This window comes from Gigantopelta aegis, chromosome 4 (genome assembly GCF_016097555.1).
Source record: "Gigantopelta aegis isolate Gae_Host chromosome 4, Gae_host_genome, whole genome shotgun sequence".
NCBI lineage: Eukaryota > Metazoa > Mollusca > Gastropoda > Neomphalida > Peltospiridae > Gigantopelta > Gigantopelta aegis.
The window spans coordinates 111,876,430-111,902,051 of NC_054702.1; the positions used below are offsets into that span (position 1 = coordinate 111,876,430).

At 35.0% G+C, this 25,622-nt stretch overlaps 2 protein-coding genes across 4 annotated transcripts in view; both read left to right on the top strand.

The window, feature by feature from the left end:
• LOC121371785 (coatomer subunit beta-like) overlaps window positions 1-24,219 on the top strand; it is a 66,590-nt gene extending 42,371 nt beyond the window's left edge. For 2 of the 3 annotated variants that reach the window (XM_041497928.1, XM_041497926.1), the window contains exons 5-24: window positions 789-903; window positions 1,177-1,269; window positions 1,731-1,868; window positions 2,326-2,445; window positions 2,929-3,036; window positions 3,468-3,611; window positions 5,530-5,675; window positions 7,567-7,663; window positions 8,204-8,258; window positions 8,662-8,764; window positions 9,017-9,137; window positions 9,518-9,589; window positions 10,001-10,156; window positions 15,028-15,117; window positions 15,568-15,654; window positions 18,539-18,683; window positions 19,277-19,396; window positions 20,153-20,403; window positions 21,771-21,926; window positions 23,626-24,219. In XM_041497928.1, coding sequence (XP_041353862.1) covers window positions 789-903; window positions 1,177-1,269; window positions 1,731-1,868; window positions 2,326-2,445; window positions 2,929-3,036; window positions 3,468-3,611; window positions 5,530-5,675; window positions 7,567-7,663; window positions 8,204-8,258; window positions 8,662-8,764; window positions 9,017-9,137; window positions 9,518-9,589; window positions 10,001-10,156; window positions 15,028-15,117; window positions 15,568-15,654; window positions 18,539-18,683; window positions 19,277-19,396; window positions 20,153-20,403; window positions 21,771-21,926; window positions 23,626-23,688 — 2,380 coding nt within the window. In that variant the 3' untranslated portion in view covers window positions 23,689-24,219. The remainder of the gene's footprint in view (window positions 1-788; window positions 904-1,176; window positions 1,270-1,730; window positions 1,869-2,325; window positions 2,446-2,928; window positions 3,037-3,467; window positions 3,612-5,529; window positions 5,676-7,566; window positions 7,664-8,203; window positions 8,259-8,661; window positions 8,765-9,016; window positions 9,138-9,517; window positions 9,590-10,000; window positions 10,157-15,027; window positions 15,118-15,567; window positions 15,655-18,538; window positions 18,684-19,276; window positions 19,397-20,152; window positions 20,404-21,770; window positions 21,927-23,625) is intronic. The other variant, XM_041497929.1, reaches the window with a different exon arrangement.
• On the top strand, window positions 21,938-23,618 carry LOC121371788. Its single transcript, XM_041497934.1, has 2 exons — window positions 21,938-22,525; window positions 22,563-23,618. Exons 1-2 carry the CDS (start codon window positions 22,075-22,077, stop codon window positions 23,270-23,272), a joined length of 1,161 nt encoding a protein of 386 aa, XP_041353868.1. The 5' UTR covers window positions 21,938-22,074; the 3' UTR covers window positions 23,273-23,618.
• Window positions 24,220-25,622: the final 1,403 nt, after the last annotated feature.

Here is a 25,622-nt window from a genome sequence, read left to right on the forward strand (position 1 = left end):
CCTTGAATCGTCAACTTTGCCTGTTCCAATTGCTGATGACGTCACTTTCTAATGATGGGTGTTATTGTCTATTTGATCTTGGAAAAAGAATGTAATTAACCAATCACAATACAGAACACACTTGCCATCAGTTTACAATATAAAATAACTGGGCATCTATAAAATTTGAATGTTGATAGATAATTTGGCTAAATTTTCGTCTGACCCAGTGCTAGTCCTGAAACAATTATACTTAAATAAAATTTGCATGTTGTTTTTAAAGTTCACAATCAGCGAATTTGGCAGGTGCCAGTGGTAGCCCTGTATATGTGTGGAACTCCATAATAAATCGGCTGATTACATTAGTTATCCACAAAATCGAAATCAGTTGAGATGCGTCAAATGGTTGTGTATATTAAAATAACACACCTATCTAAGTATCTGGATTGTTTTTGTTAAATGATTGTCACCAAAATCAGTTATGAATTCCGAATCATACAAAAAATTAATAATGGAGATTTACAGTGATTAGTTGGACAACTCCGTAAAGAAACAAGTGGTCCTACTGCACAGTGATGTCAACAAATGTCATTGGGTTTTTTACCATACCAATATTTTCGTCGCATTAGTGACCATTTCGGTCACAAAATAGTGCTGTACATATTTGTTTTACAACCATCCTGATATTTAATCTGTTCATTTGATTGTAACATGGTTGTAATAAACGTAATATTCATTTTGTGATGCCATTCATACAAGTATATATTTAAGATTTCACCTCTGTTATTAGTACACTGTTTGTTTTTCAGGAATTTTGATTTCTTGATCCAGGATGCACCTGAGCTAATTGCTAATTTTCTCGATGGGGAACAAGACATGTCGTGCAAGAGAAACGCTTTCATGATGCTCATTCATGCTGACCAGGTGAGTTCTCGTATCTACAAGTGAATGATGACCTAGTTATTTCCTTCTGTTCCAGTTGTCAAAAGCCTGGTTTCTCTTTAGCAAGTTTGGAAGTGTGACCAATGGACAACAGATTGTAAGAGAGGCGTTCCTTTTGATATTAATGAGCTTTGATATTACATGTATATCAATAGACAAACTTTTGAGGAATTATTTTAAGACTTCTATCTTGACTAGTTTTCTAAACTAAACTAAACGGATTTATGTACATTGTTTATCTGTAACATCTTGTAGGAGCGAGCCCTGAATTACCTGAGTAGCTGTATCGACCAGGTGACATCGTTTGGCGACATCCTTCAACTGGTTATTGTTGAGCTCATCTACAAGGTGGGTTTTCCCTCTAATTTACTTTAATGAATTAGGATTAAATAATTTTGGGGTTTTTTTTATAAAGAAAAGAAAATCTACCTTCCTTTGAATATTAGTGAAAATGTTGTTTTGAATGTAAAATTAGTGAAACCATCAACAAAGAAATAATTAGTTTATCACCCTTGTCATGTTTTCAGGCGTTATGCTTATTAGACACATTGGTGGATTGAAAAAAACAAAAATTGAAACTGCATGGCCAGATTGAATACACTTTGTAACTACAATAATAAAAAGGCTGCATTAACGTTTTGCATATTTAATATGAAATATATTCACCATGCACAATTTTAGTCGTACTTATGTGATTTTGCACTATTCTGTTGCATGTTTTTGCGTTTTATTCCTTAAGCAAACCATAAATGATTAACGTAACGATATTGTTTGTGTGAAAAAGCTGAAGTGTAACTGCTGTGTTTCAGGTGTGTCACGCCAATCCCTCCGAGCGAGCGCGGTTTATCCGGTGTATCTACAACCTCCTGAACTCGTCCAGCCCAGCGGTGCGCTATGAAGCAGCGGGAACTCTCGTCACCTTGTCAAATGCCCCTACAGCCATCAAGGTAAACAAACACAAGACTCTGGCCAGTTAGGCATACTTGTGTTCTACTGCAGTTGAGCTGTTCTCTAATAAAAGCAGACAAATTTGTAAAAGAATTTTAAAAATGTAATGACTATTTTTAAGTGCAATAATTTTACTTTTTCTTGATGTGTTAGCATCATGGATATGTGGTATAGTTGGGGAGGATCTGATACAGGGATATTATTTTTTAGCCTTTTATCTGATTTCATCCAGGGTTATTTTCATAAAATAGATTAGATTTGATCTGAAATTCTAAAAATATTTTACCTTTATTTAAGTTTTCATCTTTTCAAAGATCAATTCAGAATTTACTTTTAAATGATGTTTTACATCAGTGTTTATCATATAACCATTACAAAAACTAATATGTGTGTTGATCTCCCAGTCATTACATTGGTTGTGTTTGTGTTAAAATGAGCGGTGGTTGTGTTATTTAGGCAGCTGCGACCTGCTACATTGAGCTGATTGTTAAAGAGAGTGATAACAACGTCAAGCTGATTGTCCTCGACAGACTGATAGCCCTCAAGGAGGTGCCAGTTCACGAGAAGGTTCTACAGGTATGTCTCTCTAGACATTGTTTTCTAAATGTCCCTTCTCTGATAGTGCTGTTATAGTTATCAAAACAGTATTTCTACAGTAGTCTGATTATTTACAAATAGAAAGATATATTTCTAGTCAAGTATCTGTGGAAAACTTGATATTTGTTACTAGTGTATGAAAGTAAATCAAGTGAAAGGCCACTTTCTATTTACTAACAAAACATTTAAGTGCAGAACCCATTAGTTTAGTGTCAAAATAGTATGACTAGTGTCTTATTGCCGTTAATATGATTTTATCCATTTATTTTTAGCATGTAATAACTGTTTGCTGATAAAAACACACAGCTCATGTGGTGACAACATGTTTCTTCTGTAAATGCTGAACCATGTATCACAAATAGTTATTGTATAAACAATATGGTAAGGTCATTCCTTTGATTTTGTTTTGCCCCACTTTGTGATCTGCTGTGTTTTAATCTGTAATCACTTTGTTTCACCCAGGAACTGGTGATGGACATTCTCAGAGTGCTGAGTGCGCCGGATCTCGAGGTCCGCAAGAAGACGCTCGCACTAGCCCTGGACCTGGTTACGTCACGATCCATTGAAGAGGTTCGCTCTTTGTTGATTCAATATCTTTTAATGGTCAAGAGTTAAAGATTTTGTCAGTGTTTGTGACGTAATATTAATAACTATGTTTTTTTACATAATACTGCTCCTTTCCTGGAACTTTAAAAACTACTTTGAAAAATAAATACAAAATAAGTCAAGATGGATCTAGATACACTAGAATAAAATGAGTTCAAGAAAGTATGAACCCAAATAGCAAAGGTTAAAACAGAAAATACCTGAAGATCATATGACGAGAAGTTTGACACAACAATACCATGGGAAATACTTACAGATTAGATGTTGAGAATTAGTAAACATTATAATGTTTTTTATTTTTGTTTATTATTTCATTGTTATGTAATTATTTTAGTTCAATTTTTTTAGTAACCATGTTCAAAGATGTATGTACCATGTTCTGTTTTTGTTGTTAGATGGTTCTGGTGTTAAAGAAAGAAGTTGTCAACACCAATAATGTAGAACACGAAGACACCGGAAAGTACAGACAGTTGCTGGTCCGCACACTTCACCAGTGCAGTGTTAAGTTTCCCAATGTGGCTACCACGATCGTACCTGTGGTAAGTCCGATAGGAATTGCTCTCTTATATTACCTACACTAATGTTAATGCTATTACTCCAGTACCGCAGTGTTATGTAGTGAAATCAGCAAAACTGCTACCGTCGTTAAATTTAGATATACCACAATAATTTATAAAAGTATTATTGCTACCACCATGTCAAAGGTGAAATTTATATAACGTGTGAAATAATTTGCACATCACATTGTATATTGGATCATTATTCTGATGTTCTAACTTTTCGATTAGTGACTTTGCTCAAAGAAATTTTAAAAATAAAAACTATAATTTGTGCTTAGATAAAATAAAAAATGAAATCAGTGTTCAAAATGGTTCTTAATATGGATTAAAGAAATTTGATTTGTTGTCACATTCAAAATATTTTACTTGTGTTATTTGTAGTTTAAAAAATTTGTTTTAATTTTGATTTTTATTCAATATGTGACTGTTGTATGTTGATAAATTAAAAAACCCAAGAAAACAAAAACAAATGTATAACAAAGAGACTATTTGAACAGTTTTGAGTCAGTAATGTAATTTATTATCCATATGGTTAAAAATATTTTGGTACATATCAAAGTGATACATCCCACTAAAACGCCAAGTGGGATGTACGTTAACACTTCTATGTCAAATTATGACATTATCGATTGGCACACTACAGCCTTACAGCATTCGAAATAAGCACTTGTATGTTTGTCCCGACAAGTGAAAATTTACTTGGACAAGCATAATTTACCTTAGTGGTTATCCGACGGACAAGTAAAATAAAAATTTTTTACAAAATAGTATCATCATTTTTAGCAATTTGTTGTACTTAAAACCCACACACACAAAAAAACCCAACAAAATAAGCGGTTTTTCATCGCAAAATGTTATACAAATATCGTGGTTTGAGAGTTAAATAAACATGGTCTTGATAACAATTATGACAATAGTCTTAGCTCGTGAATACCTTTGAGTTGACCCACGTCCTAAGCTAAGTGTTATTAAATTGCATCATTTTATCCTCATTTGAATTTAGTTGTTATTTAACAGTTTTATTACTTGTTCCATATTTAATACTGAATAGAATACAACAAAGACTTTTACGTCAATCCCCACTGTAAACTGGATACCCATGGATCAAACTTACTTGCACCCAATTTGGCCCATGGGTTTAAGGTACTGTTTAAAGGAGATTCACTGCATCATGTAAACTTGTACGTACTAGTATATGTAACAGTACATGATTAATAAAGAACAATGGTCAGTAACATTATTTTAACATTTGGTGATACGCACATTTTCATTTATGACAGGTGATTTTGACAAGCACCACCAAACAATTATTTCCAGGCCTTCAACTGAAGGTGAAAGTTGAAAACCAGTAACGTGTTCTGAATGGAATGTGCTCGTGAACAATTTAACTGGTTTTCATTGAATCCTAAACAAAAACACTAATTTTTATGACTTTCTTTTACGCTGAAACTATCTCGACTGTAAAAAATTCTACAATTTGTTGCAGTCCCCTGAGTCACAAAATTACATGCAATCTGAAGTGAAGAGTAACAAGCGAATTGGTTTAAAAAGAAAAGCCCAGGGTTATAACTTTTCCTTCTGCATCCACTTCCTGTCCTACATAGATGGACAAGTGGAAATGTTGGCGGACAAGTAGATTTTGTGGTATACTTGTCCGGTGGACAAGTAAATTTAAAAAAAAAAAAAAAATCTATCACTGCCTTAGAGGAATATCAACCAAGCAAGTTGAGTGATATAAAGTAAAACCGAGTACGGGTAATAAATATGATATTAAACTCGCTACCATTTTGTCTCATGTTTATGTCCCTCGTCACTTTATAAAGCTTGTGACAATTGAAAATTATTTCACTCGAGACATAAACATGATCTGTTTAATATCCTGTAATTAACCTTCCAGCTGATGGAGTTCCTGGGCGACCAGAACGAGCTAGCGGCGGCCGACGTGTTGGTGTTTGTCCGCGAGGCCGTCCAGCGCTTCGAACAGCTGCGAGTTCTCATCATCTCCAAGATGCTCGAAGTCTTCCCCACCATCAAGTCCATGAAGTCAGTATTCAAAATGTCTATAAAATATGAGTCAATATTAATTTTGTCATTCTGTGCAACTCTCTCCTTCCATCCAAGTAAATTAAATAGTATGGTAATCACAATTCCTGAGCATATCATTTTATTTCTGCATTCTGTGTATTTTTTCTTTCTTCTCTCGTGAACGAAACATTAATTAACAAGTGAATGAAAGGAAATATTTTATTTAACGACACACTCCACACATTTCATTTACTATTATATGGCATCTATTAATCATCTAAATAATCATGACATTTGTTTGCCTAAACACTTCCAGAACCATTCGTTCTCGGATGTTACGCTTAATTGCCATAAGCATGTAACAAAGCATATGACTGTTTACCAGTGTCACTTTACACAGTGAAATTTAACTTGAAATATAAAAATAAACATGTACTAATACAATTTTAGAATGTTGATTATATAATAAGATTTCTAGTATGTTCAATTTCGATATTTTTTAATAATACTTATTACGATTTGTAAGCATACCCGATTTACACAACACTTTCGTTGCAAAACATAATTTCGTAAAACTTCGAGCATATTCGTTAATCTGTACAGAAGCAATTCACATTTATAGTCGGTCTCACGGGGAACACCTTTTTTCATGCTGTGGAATTGACTACAAGTTATTTATTTCTGAACCGATTGTTTTCTAAATTGCACACCAAAATAGCATTTTACTTTTCTTCTTACTGGTTTATTCTAGTAGCACATGTAGAACGTGCTACGGGTCCCGCACTTCAGGGGGTCCCGCGGTGAGGCATTGTGTACATTTATTTTCCCCAGGTCATTTTCCCCTCTCCCCGAGGGGGTTGCAAAATATGTATCTTGGGAATTGGGCCCCGCTGTTATTTGTGCCACTGGCCCTGCAGATCCTTAAACCGGCTCTGAATATATAATTCTGGGCAATTTTTATTTTTTTTAAAAAGCTGTCGTTTAAAAGTTATAAAACAGTGTCGAAACTGTAAACGATCGACAGAACAGTGCTTAGTTTCAGTTCACTAACACTGGCCTATATCCAGCTTGACCCGACCTCGTTTGAATATGTAATTTGTGCACACGGCACGCTAGTTAGGTTACAGAGAAACATACATGTGTAATCGAGTGAGTGCTAGTAATTCTTACTTTTGCACTTTTTTCTTTGTTCACGCTTTGTAATCGTACTGGAACAAATAAAATGTTATCATGTATTTATTTATTAATATATTTTTGGGCAACTAATGTAAGTTCTTGTTAATAATTTCATGAAAATAGCGGGGTTTGTCAACGGTGTGTTTTGTTTACGTAACTTACCCATAATCCATTAGATGAAATGAAACTGAAAGCCACACAATCAACAATTATTTATTGTTTGAATTTAAGGGAGAATGGATCTCTTTATTATTATTAAATACAAACAATAATTAACAGTAATTAAGTTTGTGACTTTGTTTTAACTGCGGCTTAGTTACAGGTGCGGTTTGTCTGAAATCAAGTGGTGTGGTTTATACACCAGAAAATATGGTACATCACCTCTTTTTTTTGGTCTTTATTAGTGGCAAGTAAACATTACTTAACTTCTTCTTTTTTTAAGTTTGTGTCAACAAAAATGTTTACAGGTATTTAAAAAAATAGCAATAGTCAACAAGCTCAGAGCTGGAACAATAAAACATAAATGGATATAGTTTATAATAATAAAACATGACACTAACTGAACACACAAAAATGGCGGGGGGGGAAAAGGAATTTGCAAAAATCTGAAACGGAATGTGGCAAAATCTGAAATGGAAAATCATCCCTATAGCTAATAAAATTAAATGAATTAAATATTAATTACAAATAATTTACAATGTTTATTTGAAAATATTTCTCTGTTTTTTTTCAGAATCCACCGAGCCGCGATGTGGATTCTAGGTGAATACTGTACAAGTGTTGAAGACATTCAGCTCGTAATGACTCTCATCAGACAGTCGCTTGGAGACGTACGTGTTCATCACTTAGATGTTCATCATATGATAAATTGTGTCACTTGGAATAGTTGTTTTAAATGTATTCTGTGGTAGGTGCTCAAATGATTGTAGATATGGTTAGCTGGTCTCACATTTTAAAATCGTCTATCTGCATACTAATTAAATATTTTGATGTCAGCAGGTATGAATGACATTTTGTGTAAAGTGATTTATTGTCTCATCTTTACGAAGTTTTCGCAATGGTGGTCATGACTGTCAACTTATGTGTTTTGCTCAATGTTAATGTTTCATGTTTAGCTCCAAAACTGTGTCCTGGATCATTGAAACTTTGTCTATAGTTACATACATACATGATCATCTTGTAGGTTTCTCAAAACTTTAAATTCATTAAATTAATTAGATAATAGATTTTTAAAAATGTTTTTTCTTTTTTTAAGTGTTTTTTTAACATGTTTTGAGATGAACATCTGTAGATGCAATTATCAGTGACAATAAATAAAATTTTTAGTAGGAGAGACATTTACTTTCATGGAATTTTTGTTTTATGTTTAGATTCCAATAGTTGATGACGAAATTAAAAAGGCTGCTGGTGACATTAAAGATGATGGTAAGTGTCATAGATGGAAAATGTTGACATAAGAATTCCTGTGAGGGAAAATAGCCTAACAGTTTATTATACAATCAATTCACAAACTACATGCGCTGTACGCCTGTATTATCTCTTATTTATAGTATTACATTGCCAAAAAATGTTCTTCAGGTCTGAAAAATGTACATAATATGAAGAAAAACATGTTTTTTCCACCTTGGCAGAAAGAGAACAATGAATGAATGAATGAACAAATGTTTCACGATATCTCGGCATGAAAAATACATGGGCTGTTGGGCGTCAAGCTAAGGTAAATAAACTTTGTTTTTCTCCATATATTATCAGTTAAAGACTTATAGTTGACATTACATGAATCTGCAGTGAGTGTGATCTGTCTGACTGACGTCTCAACATGTTTTAGAAATGCAAGCTGGGGGTGCGGTGCAGAGACTTGTGACGGCGGATGGTACATATGCCACACAGAGTGCGTTCAGCACCACCACTCCTACCAAGAAGGAAGAACGGTATTTATCATCGGTTATACCACATCTGGAAAGATAGTTTTGGACATTCGTGGCAAACTAATGCAATTAAACACATGACAAAAAGATATGGCCAATATACATTTCTTCTGAATTTATCATTATTAACATTTTGGATTTTGATAACGCAAACAGTTAATTGATATTAGTTGATATTTCAGATGATTTAAAATAGATTTGCATATAGTTTGGTGTTTTAACAGTTGTAATAAGGCAGCATTTGTTGCATTCCAGACCATCTCTACGACAGTACCTCCTGGATGGCGAGTTTTTTATGGGAGCTGCATTGGCCACCACTCTGACGAAATTAGCGCTTCGGTATATCAATCTCATTGAGGATACCAAGAAACAAAACGTACGTTTTCAACAAAATACTGATATCATACATTATGATCGATTAGCAAGTTATCAGTGGACACACATGGGCTGAATAAGGAATACAGGCAGTTTTGACTTGAAGTAAATGTTCATTACGTGGGTTTCGGTCTACTGTATCATCAGTCGAAGTTAGATATAACATTTAAATGGTGTTGAATGAACATAAATGTATTATGAAGAAAGAAAAAAGGCTATTAATAAATAAAATAATTTTATAGTATTGTATTGTTAGAAGCCTGATTCAACTTCTTACATTTTAAGGTCACATATCTAAACACTATATTTCTATACTGATTTCTCTAAGTCATTGAGTATGGGTTGTTTAACAATTTTAAATATTTTATTTTATTTGTGCAGGCTTTTGTTGCGGAATCCATGCTAATCATGGCAACTATTATTCATCTTGGCAAATCGGGTTTACCCACTAAGGTATGTTTGAATCATAGTGTATACTGTCACATTAATGGGTGCCAGAAAACGTACATATTATTATCATATTATATTATGGTTGTAACAGGTGATTTTTTTTAATTGGTAATGTCGTAAAGTGCAGTTATTTACATATAGAAAAAAGGAATAATATTTGTTTGCAGTGATAGCTGAGAACTTTGACATCAAATACCAACACAAAGCTTTTAACACTCTTGTAATTAGTAAATGAAATCACAATTGCTAAGCCAATAAGTTTTAAAATGTGCTTAGGAAAAAAGAAAAATACAATTGATTCATTGTGAGGAACAACTAAACAAGAATGATCGTTATTGAGGCATGAGCACAAATGCAGTGGCAAGACTCAAATGTTCTAAGTTGCCTAATATGAAGTGTGTTTTGTGTTTTCAGCCCCTGACTGATGACGACCTTGACCGGATTGCTGTGTGTTTGCGTGTGCTGGCTGAGAAAACTGACCTGATGCACGAGATTTTTAACACCGACTGTCGCGGGTCACTGTCACTCATGCTGGCTGCCAAGATTGATGAGGAGAAAGCACAGCAGGAGGTCAAGCTTTGTTCTAGTTGTGTAGATATGTAATGTTGGTGCTCCCACTGCATGCATAGTAATCTGTCTTGTGTAGAGACTATTGGCCAATAGATTCTAAGTGAATATCTGTCTTGTTTTCCCTTCATTATGCTTGAGATGGTCCATTGTTGATCGTTAAAAGATTTACTGATATTATTTCCTTTTGAGAGCTAAACCAGTGCCCATGCTTCTAAAATTAGACTCGAATCTCTAAAGGCATCAAACACATGCAGGTTGTAGGCATTGTCTTGATGTTAAAGTCTTAAGATGCTATCAAAGACTGGAGTCCAGACTAAATATTTTATAAGCAGAATACAAGGCTTTTGGCATGTTGAAGAGGCCAAGCCCTTGTGGTCTCTTAAGAGACTTGTTTTTACACATTATGTTAAAGCTTAACAAATAAAACAGATTAAATACAATAGAAATTCATCAAATTATAGGTGAGTTTTTGCCCTCCAAAGAGATGCCACTCTTTATATGTTATTAATATGATTTACCTCTAGATTTTCACCATGTGGAATTTTAAACGCTGATGTACATTATCATTGAATTTTGCATGTTATACACTGTGATGTAAAGTAAGGCCTCTGAGAATTCAAATTTTGTTTGGAGGCCAGGGCCCAATTGTTTAAAGCATGGTTAAATTTATCCCTGAGTTAGTCTCATATACAGTCAGACCTCGTTAAATGACCACCTTCGTATTTGGGTCATTTTGTTTTATATCGAAATTGTCATTCAGGGGTGCACAAATGTGAAATTGTGATAGTTGCCCGGTGGGCAACCAGTAGCTGAAGTTTGGTTGCCCAACATCATCTCTTGGTTGCCCACATATTTCATAAAACGTTTTATGAATATAATTTTGAACTGTCTTTAAAATGAAACTGAAATTTAAAATGTTTTTATTATTATCATTAACATTATTTATCTACAGCTCATCTTCGCTTAGGCTGAAAAAAAGTTTGTTTTGTTAACGACACCACTGGAGCACACTAATTAATTAATTAATCATCGGCTATTGGATGTCAAACATTTAGTAATTCTGACTCGTCATCAGAGGAAACCCCTCTACATTTTTCCTAATGCAGCAAGGGATCTTTTATATGCACTTTCCCACAGACAGGAAGGCACATACCACAGCCTTTGTCTGGTTGTTGTGCACTGGTTGGAACGAGAAAAAACCTAATCAGCTGAATGGATCCACAGAGGTGGTTCGATCTCGCTTGGGCTCTCAGTCATAATACTTTGATGAACTCAGGGCTCATCCAGGATTAAAAATACCTGTTGCCAAAAAAATTGCCACATGGGATTTTTAGTTGCCATAATGAAATGTTTTAGCCAAAATTGTTTTGTGTAGTACTGTATAGAGTATTTATATATGAATATGAAAATGTATCTTTTTCAGCTTGTAAAATACGTAGCCTAAGAATGCTGACTTCATGTTACGACAACTATCCATTTACGTCAAAAGGTTTTGATTAAAAAGATAATGAATTCAAATTTTATGGTCTTTTTAAAATCTAGCTAACTTTTGAGATGTCACCTCACAGTCAACAAATTGATATAATATTTTATCTAACAAATATCATGATTATTTTTAACTAATTGTATTCAGTGTACGTTTAACCGCAATTTGTATAAATACTGCATGTTCCTTTCCCACGATCGCGAAATTAACAAAGACAACGGAAATAAACAAACGAAACAGCAATTAAGTATTCATTGATGCGAACAACTATTTGGTGGTGGGTTTTTCTCACAAATTTACATCAAGATTTACTTGCGTGTAATCGTATTGTTTAATGTCGCAACAATGTCTTTTGACATGTGCAACAGTCTCAGTTGACTGTCAAGTGTGACCTATATGCACTGAAAACAGCCAAAAACATTTTCCAAACGTTTGCGAACTATGCGATTGGTTACCGACGTGGACATTGGGTTTAACATGAAGCACATAAACCAGTTTAGCAGATGTTTTTGTTTTGCTCGGTCTAGCTGAACTCGTCTTTGGCCCTGAACTAGCATGTGTATTGAAACTGACACGCAATTTCGGTCCGTTTTTATTACTTTGGCTCAAAGACTTTACAAAGTTAAAATAACACGCTACAGATTTTTCAGACTTTTCTTGCATACATGTTGCCGTTAAAATTAATAACTGTGATTATTAAAATAAGCAAACACTGTTATGCTGAATTGATGACACTGCTTCTCGTTACCAGTCGCGAGATCCGTTAATATTTGGTATTATTATTATATGTTAGGTGTTGGATAGATTGTTCACATCGGAAGATAGAAAATGGCTTAGCCAAATTTTTAGCTCAGAACTGGATGGTTGTTGGTGTAGTTTGTGGCCTTTCACATGTCTTGTGCCCTTTGCTAATAGCCACCATTCTGAAACGTATCTGTCTGCATTGAACTCGTCAAAATCATGCACGATGGACGCTGAGTGGATGGCAGCGTTAGGGTGGATATTTATGGTAAACGGAAAGAAAGAAACAGGAAAAAAAGAAACAGGAAAGAAAGAAACAGTTTTGGCTAGGAAAAAAAGAAACGGAAAGAAAGAAACAGTTTTATTTCATACTTTGTTGACAATTTTATTCTCATATATGAATTTCTTTGTATAATTTAGGTCATAAGCACTTGGTAATGCGAATGTTGTGTCCGACTCCATGCAAAAACTCAGGAATGGACTTGGAACCATTGACACGGTCCTGGCACATCATTGCATTTCAGAAATATAAAATATAAATAAAATCATATACAGTACATGCACCCTTATACTAATGATTCTGAGGAATGGTGCTCCCTCACATCTTTTATATTGATATCATGGGTAATTAAGTTGGAAGCCATCTGGGAGGCCATATACTGGATAAAATAAAGGGATAGATCTGATTGATTTGATTTCAACTTATTGTCGTGCTTATATCCAATTAAGGTTCAAGCACGCTGCCATGAGCACACATCTCAGCTATCTGTGCTGTCTGTCCAGGACAGTGGGTTAGTTGTTAGTTGGTTAGTGAGAGAGAAGAGGGCGTAGTGACCTTACATCTACCCATTGAGCCCTTAAGAACTCACTCTGGGTTGGAGCCGGTACCAGCCTTTAACCCTGTACCTACCAGCCTGTAGTCCGATGGCTTAACCACTGTGCCACCGAGGCCAGTGATAGATCTGAGGACATAAAGAGAAGGGATTATCCTTTGAATGGGTCAATTAGAGAATGGCTTCTTAAAGGGCTTCTTAAAGACAATGATAATTGAGACATTTAAAGAACCCATTGGATAGGTCAAGGACTCAATGTCAATTAAAACTCAATTGGGTAAGTTAATTGGGAAATATTATATATAAATAAAAAAAATTTAAAAAGGAATTTTAGTAAAAATGTAGTGTTTCTTTCTTTCCGTTTCTTTTTTTTCCTGTTACTTTTTTTCCGTTTCTTTCTTTCCTGTTTCTTTTTTTCCTGTTTCTTTCTTTCCTACAACCGATATTTATATGGCCTGTCAGTCAAGTTATCAGTTTCGATACTTTTGAATTGCCCGTGACTGTCGGGAAGTTTTGTTTTTCATTTTACTTGTTTTATGATTTTCTTGGTTGCCCGTCGGGCAACTGTTTGACAAAGAATGGTTGCCCGCAACATATTTTGGTTGTCCTGGGCGCGCGGACAACCGATTTGTGCACCCCTGTCATTATATCGAAATTGTCGTTATATTGAAATTGCCGTTATATCGAAATTGTCGTTATATCGAAATTGTCGTAAAAAAGTTTGTTTTGTTTAACGACACCACTAGAAGACATTGATTGTAATTTTGACATATAGTTCTAGAGAGAAGAACAGCTACATTTTTCTATTAGTAGCAAGGGATCTTTTATATCCACCATCCCACATACAGGATAGCACATACCACGGCATTTGATATACCAGTGGTGATGCACTGGCTAGAAGGAGAAATATCCCAATGGGCCCACCGACGGGCATTGATCACAGAGTGCTTTACCACTGGGCTATGTCCCGCCCCAAATTGCCGTTATAGCAAATGAATTTGAATGAAGTTATCTCCTTTGCCAAAATGACATAAGAAAAAATAATGATTAATAGTTTAATTAATTTAAATGCATTGCAATTATTAAAAACAACAAAAACACGTACATTAAAAAAAACCATTAAATATATTATTATTAATCAAGGCGCATTCATGGTCAATCTAATTATTCCGTGGTTAAAAACATCTACGACTGGTACCTACTTCGTTTACAAAATGTCATAAAAATAGAAGACTAGATTGTTTGAAGATAATCCTTTAATCCTTTAAGGATTATTTTCAAAAGCAATGCATGTCTGCAGATTTAACCGACATAGGTAATTCAGACATCATTTAACATTGTTGGCTCACGAGGAGATCCAGAATGCCAAGTAGCTGTGGGTACTGCCAACATCCTATGGCATCTGTGATTATGTAATGTTGTTGTAAAGAGGTGTTTTCAGACGCCGGATGCATGTTTGTTCCTTATGTGTCAGAATGTGTGAATTCCGGTGTAACGAACAAAGTAACATTGACGTATGTTTGTTCCGGACAATTTGTGGTCGGATAGTATAAATGTTGCAATAACGACGGTCATTGTAACGAGGTCTGACTGTATTCCTTTTATTTATTTCTGCTCAAATACAAAATAACCTTCGGATTTAATTATGTATGGATACCTTTAGTTGTTCGAAATCAACATTATGTGTTCATTTGTTATTTATGTTGATTGAGTTCTGGGTTTTACACCGATTAAGGTTAACTAACGTTTGAACAACTGTCTCATGAAAACTTAACGTGTTGTACTACAACTCAATTATTATCATTTTGCAGGCTGCCCAGAAGAAAGTTGTACGTGTTCAGGCGGATGACCCAATAAATTTCTCTCAACTCTTTAACCGATCTGATCTCGGACAAGGAGAGGTAAGTGGTTTTAATTAAACAGATTATGAACACTGTCTTGATCACAACAGATTCTTTAGTACCTTTGTTTTGTTCAGTTGTGTGTTTTATTGTGGTCATTGTTCCTAATTAATATGATTGTTGAGGTAGATTGAAGTCTGTGCTGTCACAAACAGATCTCTTTGGTGTAGGCTGTTGGGGACCATTTTGGTTTTAAAATTTTTATTAGTGACAGTTCGTGATCAGTAGAAAATTTAGTGGCAATTATCATTAACATTTTAGAATTGTGTAGCTATCTCTGAAATTTGCATTGCTAATCACAACGTGATACTGAATAAAATGTTTCCTGGCTTCTTGTATGAAAAATTAACAACAATTGTAGGCATTTTTACTGTTTCCTTGCTACTTTTTGATGTTAGTATGCTCTAGTTTTTTGCTATTATTTAAGCTGAGTTTACCTGTTTATTTTAGAATCTATTTGAACTGACCCTTTCCCAAGCCCTCGGCATGAGTTCCAAAAAAGAGAGTGATCCTATGGGAGCATCCAAGCTGAACAAGGTAAAATAAACACATACATTTAGATACAAACGTTCTCCAAACTTTCACCAATTGTCATGTATAGCAGTAAAATACTGTATCAATTAACTTTGTTATATATTATTAAAGGGACATTCCTGAGTTTGTTGCATTATCAGATGTTTCCTACTAATAAATTATTTGTACGATTAAACTTACATATTAAATATATTTTCTGGTGTAGAATATCAGTGTCTGTATATTCAGTGTGTTTCTGGTCGTCTTAATATTTGTAAGAAGCCCAAACTGGATGTTGTCTTCAAATAATTTTGTACGTATGAAAAAATTATATTTTTGGAAATAAAATTAAATTTAAACAAGTATAAATATTAGAACGATCAGAGACACGTTTAATATACAGCCAATAATATTTACTTCAGAAAAAATATGTTTGATATGTAATTATAATCGTTAAAAATCTCTGTTAGTCTATAACATCTTAAAAATGGCAGCAAACTCGGGAATGTCCCTTTAACAGTTATTAAAACTACAATTACATCCAAGCTGAACAACGTAAAATAAACACATACATTTAGATACAAACGTTCTCCAAACTTTCACCAATTGTCTTGTATAGCAGTAAAATACTGTATCAATTAACTTTGTTATATATTAACAGATATTACATCCAAGCTGAACAAGGTAAAATAAACACGTACATTTAGATACAAACGTTCTCCAAACTTTCACCAATTGTCTTGTATAGCAGTAAAATACTGTATCAATTAACTTTGTTATATATTAACAGATATTACATCCAAGCTGAACAAGGTAAAATAAACACGTACATTTAGATACAAACGTTCTCCAAACTTTCACCAATTGTCATGTATAGCAGTAAAATACTGTATCAATTAACTTTGTTATATATTAACAGATATTACATCCAAGCTGAACAAGGTAAAATAAACACATACATTTAGATACAAACGTTCTCCAAACTTTCACCAATTGTCATGTATAGCAGTAAAATACTGTATCAATTAACTTTGTTATATATTAACAGATATTACATCCAAGCTGAACAAGGTAAAATAAACACATACATTTAGATACAAACGTTCTCCAAACTTTCACCAATTGTCATGTATAGCAGTAAAATACTGTATCAATTAACTTTGTTATATATTAACAGATATTACATCCAAGCTGAACAAGGTAAAATAAACACATACATTTAGATACAAACGTTCTCCAAGCTTTCACCAATTGTCATGTATAGCAGTAAAATACTGTATCAATTAACTTTGTTATATATTAACAGATATTACATCCAAGCTGAACAAGGTAAAATAAACACATACATTTAGATACAAACGTTCTCCAAACTTTCACCAATTGTCTTGTATAGCAGTAAAATACTGTATCAATTAACTTTGTTATATATTAACAGATATTACATCCAAGCTGAACAAGGTAAAATAAACACATACATTTAGATACAAACGTTCTCCAAACTTTCACCAATTGTCTTGTATAGCAGTAAAATACTGTATCAATTAACTTTGTTATATATTAACAGATATTACATCCAAGCTGAACAAGGTAAAATAAACACGTACATTTAGATACAAACGTTCTCCAAACTTTCACCAATTGTCTTGTATAGCAGTAAAATACTGTATCAATTAACTTTGTTATATATTAACAGATATTACATCCAAGCTGAACAAGGTAAAATAAACACATACATTTAGATACAAACGTTCTCCAAACTTTCACCAATTGTCATGTATAGCAGTAAAATACTGTATCAATTAACTTTGTTATATATTAACAGATATTACATCCAAGCTGAACAAGGTAAAATAAACACATACATTTAGATACAAACGTTCTCCAAACTTTCACCAATTGTCATGTATAGCAGTAAAATACTGTATCAATTAACTTTGTTATATATTAACAGATATTACATCCAAGCTGAAGAAGGTAAAATAAACACATACATTTAGATACAAACGTTCTCCAAACTTTCACCAATTGTCTTGTATAGCAGTAAAATACTGTATCAATTAACTTTGTTATATATTAACAGATATTACATCCAAGCTGAACAAGGTAAAATAAACACATACATTTAGATACAAACGTTCTCCAAACTTTCACCAATTGTCTTGTATAGCAGTAAAATACTGTATCAATTAACTTTGTTATATATTAACAGATATTACATCCAAGCTGAACAAGGTAAAATAAACACGTACATTTAGATACAAACGTTCTCCAAACTTTCACCAATTGTCTTGTATAGCAGTAAAATACTGTATCAATTAACTTTGTTATATATTAACAGATATTACATCCAAGCTGAACAAGGTAAAATAAACACATACATTTAGATACAAACGTTCTCCAAACTTTCACCAATTGTCATGTATAGCAGTAAAATACTGTATCAATTAACTTTGTTATATATTAACAGATATTACATCCAAGCTGAACAAGGTAAAATAAACACATACATTTAGATACAAACGTTCTCCAAACTTTCACCAATTGTCATGTATAGCAGTAAAATACTGTATCAATTAACTTTGTTATATATTAACAGATATTACATCCAAGCTGAAGAAGGTAAAATAAACACATACATTTAGATACAAACGTTCTCCAAACTTTCACCAATTGTCTTGTATAGCAGTAAAATACTGTATCAATTAACTTTGTTATATATTAACAGATATTAAAACTACAATTACAAAGCTTTTCTTACTAAAATAAAGCCAAACATTAGTGTGATTACATATGTACACTTACATAAGTTAGATTTACCCTAGACGCTAACAGAAACTGATAAATGTTCTAACACATGATAAATGTTCCAATACATGCTTACTATATCTGTACAATTTCGACTGTGTAGGTGACCCAACTGACTGGGTTTTCTGACCCAGTGTATGCAGAGGCATATGTGAATGTAAACCAGTACGACATCGTGTTGGACGTTCTCATCGTCAACCAGACCTCAGACACACTACAGAACCTCACACTGGAGCTGGCTACTTTGGGTACGTTGATGTAATCTTTTTAGAATGGGTTATTGGTGTATAGTGGTGGGGTTTTTTTGGGGGGGGGGTTTTGAAACAATATTTATTCAATAAATGGAGTGCATTGGCAAACAGGTGGCAGGCCGATATATAAATGAATGTTGGTGCATGTGGCTTAATCAGTCTTCCAAAGAATATGTAATTTTGTTTCACACCAATGGCCCAAAAGGATATTGTAGCCAGTGGTTGGCTGTTAAGTCCTACCAAAGGGAAAATGTACACGGGTTGAGAGGTCAGGTCAAGTATTATAAGCAAAGAAAGAAATGTTTGTGTAATAACACTTCTACACAGTTGTTCGGTCAAAGGTCATTCCAGAAGAAACTTACTGCAGTCACATATTAACGTAAAGAACTGTGATAAACCAAATAAATGTGATTGTGCTGACTGTTGGTATGATGTTGTTGATATGGTATCAGTTTTAAGCCATATTTCACGTGTGTTGTACATCTAGCTGTATTTTGTTTTATTAAAAGGTTTTAATTGGAATAATTCTTAGTACAGATGTCTTACTTGTACCGTTGAATTGTTCTGTATTCCATGATTTCTTGTTTCAGGTGATCTAAAGTTGGTGGAGAAGCCACAACCCCTAACAATGGCTCCCCATGACTTCTGTAACATTAAAGCAAATGTCAAAGTTGCTTCCACGGAAAATGGAATAATTTTTGGCAATATAGGTTTGTATAAAAAATATAGTTGTTTTGCGTTATTCTTGTTTTGCTTCAGAATGTACAGCAGTACCTGCAGTACCTGCTGTAACAGAGGACCATTTAATATTTAAAAACTGAAATTTCTCAACTACCATGATTAATGTAGTTGTATTATTAAAGGAAACATTTTGCAAATCAATTAAAAATTAAATTTATAATTTTTATCATGAATTAAGATGAGTGTCCACAAGTACAGCAATCGTTTTACTGATCTAGGACTTGGTGAGATATTTTTCAGATTATGAAGTCAGTGGGATAACAATGCTGGTGACTAGTTATTAGAATGGTTATCAAATATATTTCTGTTTACAGTGTGAATGGCACAGTAAGTGCTCATAACTGCATAGCTATCTGAATGATTTTTATGTGAATGATTTCAATTATATTTCAGTGTATGAGGTGAGTGTAGCGGACAATGATCGTAACTATAGTTACCTGAATGATTTCAATTACATTTCAGTGGAGCAGCCAGTGATCGTAACTATAGCTACCTGAATGATGTCAATTATATTTCAGTGTATGACGTGAGTGGAGCAGCCAGTGATCGTAACTATAGTTACCTGAATGATGTCAATTATATTTCAGTGTATGACGTGAGTGGAGCAGCCAGTGATCGTAACTATAGTTACCTGAATGATGTCAATTATATTTCAGTGTATGACGTGAGTGGAGCAGCCAGTGATCGTAACTATAGTTACCTGAATGATGTCAATTATATTTCAGTGTATGACGTCAGTGGAGCGGCCAGTGATCGTAACTGCGTAGTTCTAAACGACATCCACATCGACATCATGGACTACATCGTGCCAGGTGACTGCACAGACACAGAGTTCCGCCAGATGTGGGCAGAGTTTGAGTGGGAGAACAAGGTGGCCGTGAACACAAACATCCTCGACCTGTACCAGTTCCTGGAGCACGTGATGGGCACCACCAACATGAAGTGCCTCACGCCAGAGAAGGTAGCCATCACAAATGCAAGTCCAAGTACTCTTCTACGCACCCTTCAATGTCCCCCGCATGTGCCTTCCTTAGTAAACATTGATTCCTGTTCCCTGTTTGAATGTTTTTGGGGATCGGGATTTAGCACAGTTGGTTAAGCGCTCTTCTGTGGTGCTTGTGTCGCAGAATCAAACCACCTCAGATCCATTCAACTGATTGGGTTTTTTTTGGTTCCAACCATTGCACCACAATTGGTTGAAGGCAATGGTATGTGCTTTCCTGTCTGTGGGAAAGTGCATATAAAAGATCCCTTGCTGCTAATGGAAGCATGTAGTGGGTTTCTTCTCATGACTATGAGTCAGAATTACCAAATGTTTGACATCCAATAGCCAATCAATTAATTAATCTAGAGCTCTAGTGGTGTCATTAAACAAATAATAATTTCATTTTCTTTTTGATTCCTCTCCCATTTGAAAGTTTTTGCTGTTGGATTTGGAATCCCTTGAAATGATTTATCCATGGAATTATTAAAAAGAAGCAAGCATGTTAAATATCAATTCTTGGAGTTGCTGCTTGCTTTTTATGTTTAAAACAAATTGTTTGTTGCCCAGATAAATTTGGTATGGTCAGGGATGGGGCCCTGAGTCTTTACCTTCCAGTTGTTGATACGGCTCCAGTACACATTGTCCATGCTGAGGATTGCCATCATTATTAGTATTTGTTATTTAAATGCACTTTTGGAATAGGTGCAGTCATTACTGAAAAGGAGTTAATTTGTTGTTGAATAAAATATGATTACAATTATTGAAGGTGCATGATTTGTGCTTGCTTGTTTGAAAATACCTGTCAGTTCATTGTCATTACACAAGGCCAGCCAAAATTAAAAACATGTTTGCTGTAACACAACTAATATAAACTTGCCCAGATCAATTTTCATTTTCACCATTTTTGTTTCCTTTCTTCCTTTTTTTTGGTGTATTTTAAATAATATTAAAATGAAAAGGAAAATGTGTACCTATCAACTATCCTACTGATAAAATGTTACAGCAAACTAACCTTTGATGGAGGTTTGCATTGACGATCAAAAGAAAGTACAATGCAACATGTGTTTTTTGTTGTTTGTACCATCTCTAAAAACTTATCAGTATACTTTCTTTTGATTGTCAGTATATTTTACTTCAGTTTATTTCCCTTTTTTTGTTTGTGGAGAAAATTCTCCTTTTTGTTTTATTTTGCTTGTACTAAACTGGTTTGTCAGTTTGTTTGCATGTTTAATTTGTTTGAAGTTAAAGAAAAACTGAAGTGATGAATTTTGCATGTTTAACTGTAATTTACAATATAGAAATGGTCTCTTTGTTAAAAGATTTTGAAAAATAAAAAATTGTAATTATTTTGTTACCAGGCTATTTCAGGGAATTGTGGTTTTATGGCTGCTAACCTGTATGCCCGATCAATATTCGGGGAGGACGTGTTGGCCAATCTGAGCATTGAGAAACCAGCTCACCTTGGCAAAGATGCCCCAGTTCAAGGACACATCCGAATCCGAGCCAAGAGTCAGGTTTGTAGAGTTCTGTAACGTTTATACTACAGACAGTATGGTCGTCTGCTGCAGGCGTTTATACTACAGACAGTATGGTCGTCTGCTGCAGGTGTTTATACTATAGACAGTACAGTCGTCTGCTGCAGGTGTTTATACTACAGACAGTATGGTCGTCTGCTGCACGAGTTTATACTACAGACAGTACGGGCATCTGCTGCAGGTGTTTATACTACAGACAGTGCAGGTGTTTATACTACAGACAGTACAGTTGTCTGCTGTTTATACTACAGACAGTACAGTCGTCTGCTGCAGGTGTTTATATTACAGACAGTACAGGTGTTTATACTACAGACAGTACAGTCGTCTGCTGCAGGTGTTTATACTACAGATAGTACAGTCGTCTGCTGCAGGTGTTTATACTACAGACAGTACAGTCGTCTGCTGCAGGTGTTTATATTACAGACAGTACAGTCGTCTGCTGCAGGTGTTTATATTACAGACAGTACAGTCGTCTGCTGCAGGTGTTTATACTACAGACAGTACAGTCGTCTGCTGCAGGTGTTTATATTACAGACTACAGTCGTCTGCTGCAGGTGTTTATATTACAGACAGTACAGGTGTTTATACTACAGACAGTACAGTCGTCTGCTGCAGGTGTTTATACTACAGACAGTACAGGGGTTTATACTACAGACAGTACAGTCATCTGCTGCAGGTGTTTATACTACAGACAGTACAGTCGTCTGCTGCAGGTGTTTATACTACAGACAGTACAGTCGTCTGCTGCAGGTGTTTATATTACAGACAGTACAGGTGTTATACTACAGACAGTGCAGTCGTCTGTTGCAGGTGTTGATATTACAGACAGTACAGTCGTCTGCTGCAGGTGTTTATACTACAGACAGTATGGTCATCTGCTGCAGGCGTTTATACTACAGACAGTGCATGTGTTTATACTACAGACAGTACAGTCGTCTGCTGCAGGTGTTTATACTACAGACAGTACAGTCGTCTGCTGCAGGTGTTTATACTACAGCAGGTGTTTATACTACAGACAGTACAGTCATCTGCTGCAGGTGTTTATATTACAGACTACAGGTGTCTGCTGCAGGTGCTTGTCTTCGAGTCGTGGTCGTCGTGTGTTCTATGTGATATGTTCTAGGCATAAAATAATCCTGTTGCAGTATAATTTTATTATAGCTGAAATACTGGGTTGTGAATATTTGTTAATTTCAACGGTTAGTTTTATACCCACTTTCCATAAATGCAATTCTGCGTGCTTAATTGTGCATGTTTCTGTGTGCAAAAATATTCAAAGTATATCTTCGTATTACATGAGAAGTATTGCTCAATCATTGCAATGACAACACACTTAAAGAAAATGTTTTTAAAATACTGATTAGTCTACGGCCCGCTTTCCATTGACATGCTTTCACATGCAGTTCAATACAAGTTTATTGATATGTGCATATGCACAGTACCTTTTTCATATTTTGGTTTTCGTGAGCAGGCATTCATTATGTGGGGAGAATGTTCATCAGTGGGCAGTTTTCCCCACGCAAGTTTTTTAGTGATTCAATAACACAGTGTTTAATTGCAGCTTAAAAGTACACAATTTTGTATAGCAATCCACTTGCAAAAACACTGATGTGAATATAGCTTGACATGTAAGGATGTTTGTTTTATTTGCTCATCAGTTTTACATTCTTGTTTGCAGGGTATGGCTTTGAGCATGGGAGACAAAATAAACCTTTCTCAGAAGAAATCTGGCAAAAACTGAGATTAGCTACTTCCTTGGATTTCAACAATTTATTAAAGTTCTATTCCGAACAGAGGCCAAGTGACATATGCTTTCTTAGGAAAGAGACTCCCAGATGTTGTATCGGACAATGTGACATAGTGTATGTGTACATGTTTAGTCTGGACACTCGGACTGCTAATTAAATTGACTTTATATTGTTGAATTTTAAAACTCTTTTACAATTTCTTTAGTGGTTAATGTGGTCATATTGTAATTTAAAATTGTTTATTGGTTACCGGTATTGATATTTATGTCAATAAATGTTAAATATACCACTATTTGTTAAACATTATCAACTAGAAAACCCACCAAAGCAAATGTTTTAAAAACATAATATTTAAACGCTGATTTAATTTTAAAAAATTAAAAATGTATAGTAATTAATTGTCAAAAATATTCATATAAACATGGCTGCTATTGTCATTAGTCTATCACATTTTATCCTTATTGTGGGCAAGATTTCCATTTGGTTTGTATATATTAAAAGTCAATAAAAGGAGATGTACTGTAGATGACAGACTTGTTTGGTAATTCTTGTATAATATTTAAGTCTTTCCCTGGACAAGTACTTAAACAAGGATGTCGTATTGTGAACTTGCCATCCAACTCAAAGCTACGTCTAACAAAGAGTTATTTCAACACTGTCAAGAGTGTGAGAAGAAATTCACTCGCTATTTCTACCAATAAAGCTGCAGGGAATCTTTTGTATGCATATTCCCATAAACAGGACAGTACATATCAGTCTTAAGATATACCAGTAGTGGGGCACTGGTTTGAACAGGAAAAAACCTCAGGTGAATGGTCTACTGAGCTAAATTTCACCCATGTATTTTAAAATACGGTAAAAAAAACAAACAAGAAAAGTACAAAAGTAATTGGATTTAGTTTTTTTATAGATTACTCAAATGAAGGGAGAGGATGTTTCCGAGATGACTCAATAGAAAACAATACCGGAAGTAACATCTCTTATGATGTGGGCCGTTTGGAACATATTACGGTCAGCTGATTAATAATAGAATATCCCCCCTCCCCGTCTGTGAATAGGCCCAGTTTGTGTTTTCCTGTGTGAACCAGTTTCATGTGTGTATCAAAGGCTGTGGTTAGTGCTGTCCTGTTGGAAAGTGCATCTACCAGATGATAAATAAGAGTAGCATGGTTCTCTCTCTCTCTCTCTCTCTCTCTCTCTCTCTCTCTCTCTCTCTCTCTCTCTCTCTGTGCACCCAATAGTTGGGAGTTTGGACAGTTGGGGTTTACATCTATATCTATCTGTGCACCCAATAGTTGGGGGTTTGGACAGTTGGGGTTTTCTCTCTGTGCACCCAATAGTTGGGGGTTTGGACAGTTGGTGTTTTCTCTCTGTGCACCCAATAGTTGGGGGGTTTGGACAGTTGGGGTTTATATCTACCTCTGCACCCAATAGTTGGGGGTTTGGACAGTTGGGGTTTTCTCTCTGTGCACCCAATAGTTGGGGGTTTTCTCTCTGTGCACCCAATAGTTGGGGGTTTTCTCTCTGTGCACCCAATAGTTGGGGGGTTTGGACAGTTGGGGTTTATATCTACTGTGCACCCAATAGTTGGGGGTTTGGACAGTTGGGGTTTATATCTCTCTGTGCACCCAATAGTTGGGGGTTTGGTCAGTTGGGGTTTTCTCTCTGTGCACCCAATAGTTGGGGGTTTTCTCTCTGTGCACCCAATAGTTGGGGGTTTTCTCTCTGTGCACCCAATAGTTGGGGGTTTGGACAGTTGGGGTTTATATCTCTCTGTGCACCCAATAGTTGGGGGTTTGGACAGTTGGGGTTTATATCTCTCTGTGCACCCAATAGTTGGGGGTTTGGACAGTTGGGGTTTTCTCTCTGTGCACCCAATAGTTGGGGGGTTTGGACAGTTGGGGTTTATATCTACCTCTGCACCCAA

Bases quoted from the DNA above. Each gene is read 5' to 3' on its own strand.
- LOC121371788 (XM_041497934.1), top strand. From the start codon at position 22,075: ATGGTCGTCTGCTGCACGAGTTTATACTACAGACAGTACGGGCATCTG. The intron at 22,526-22,562 runs GTGTTTATACTA...CGTCTGCTGCAG, and splicing joins TTATATTACAGACAGTACAG to GTGTTTATACTACAGACAGT.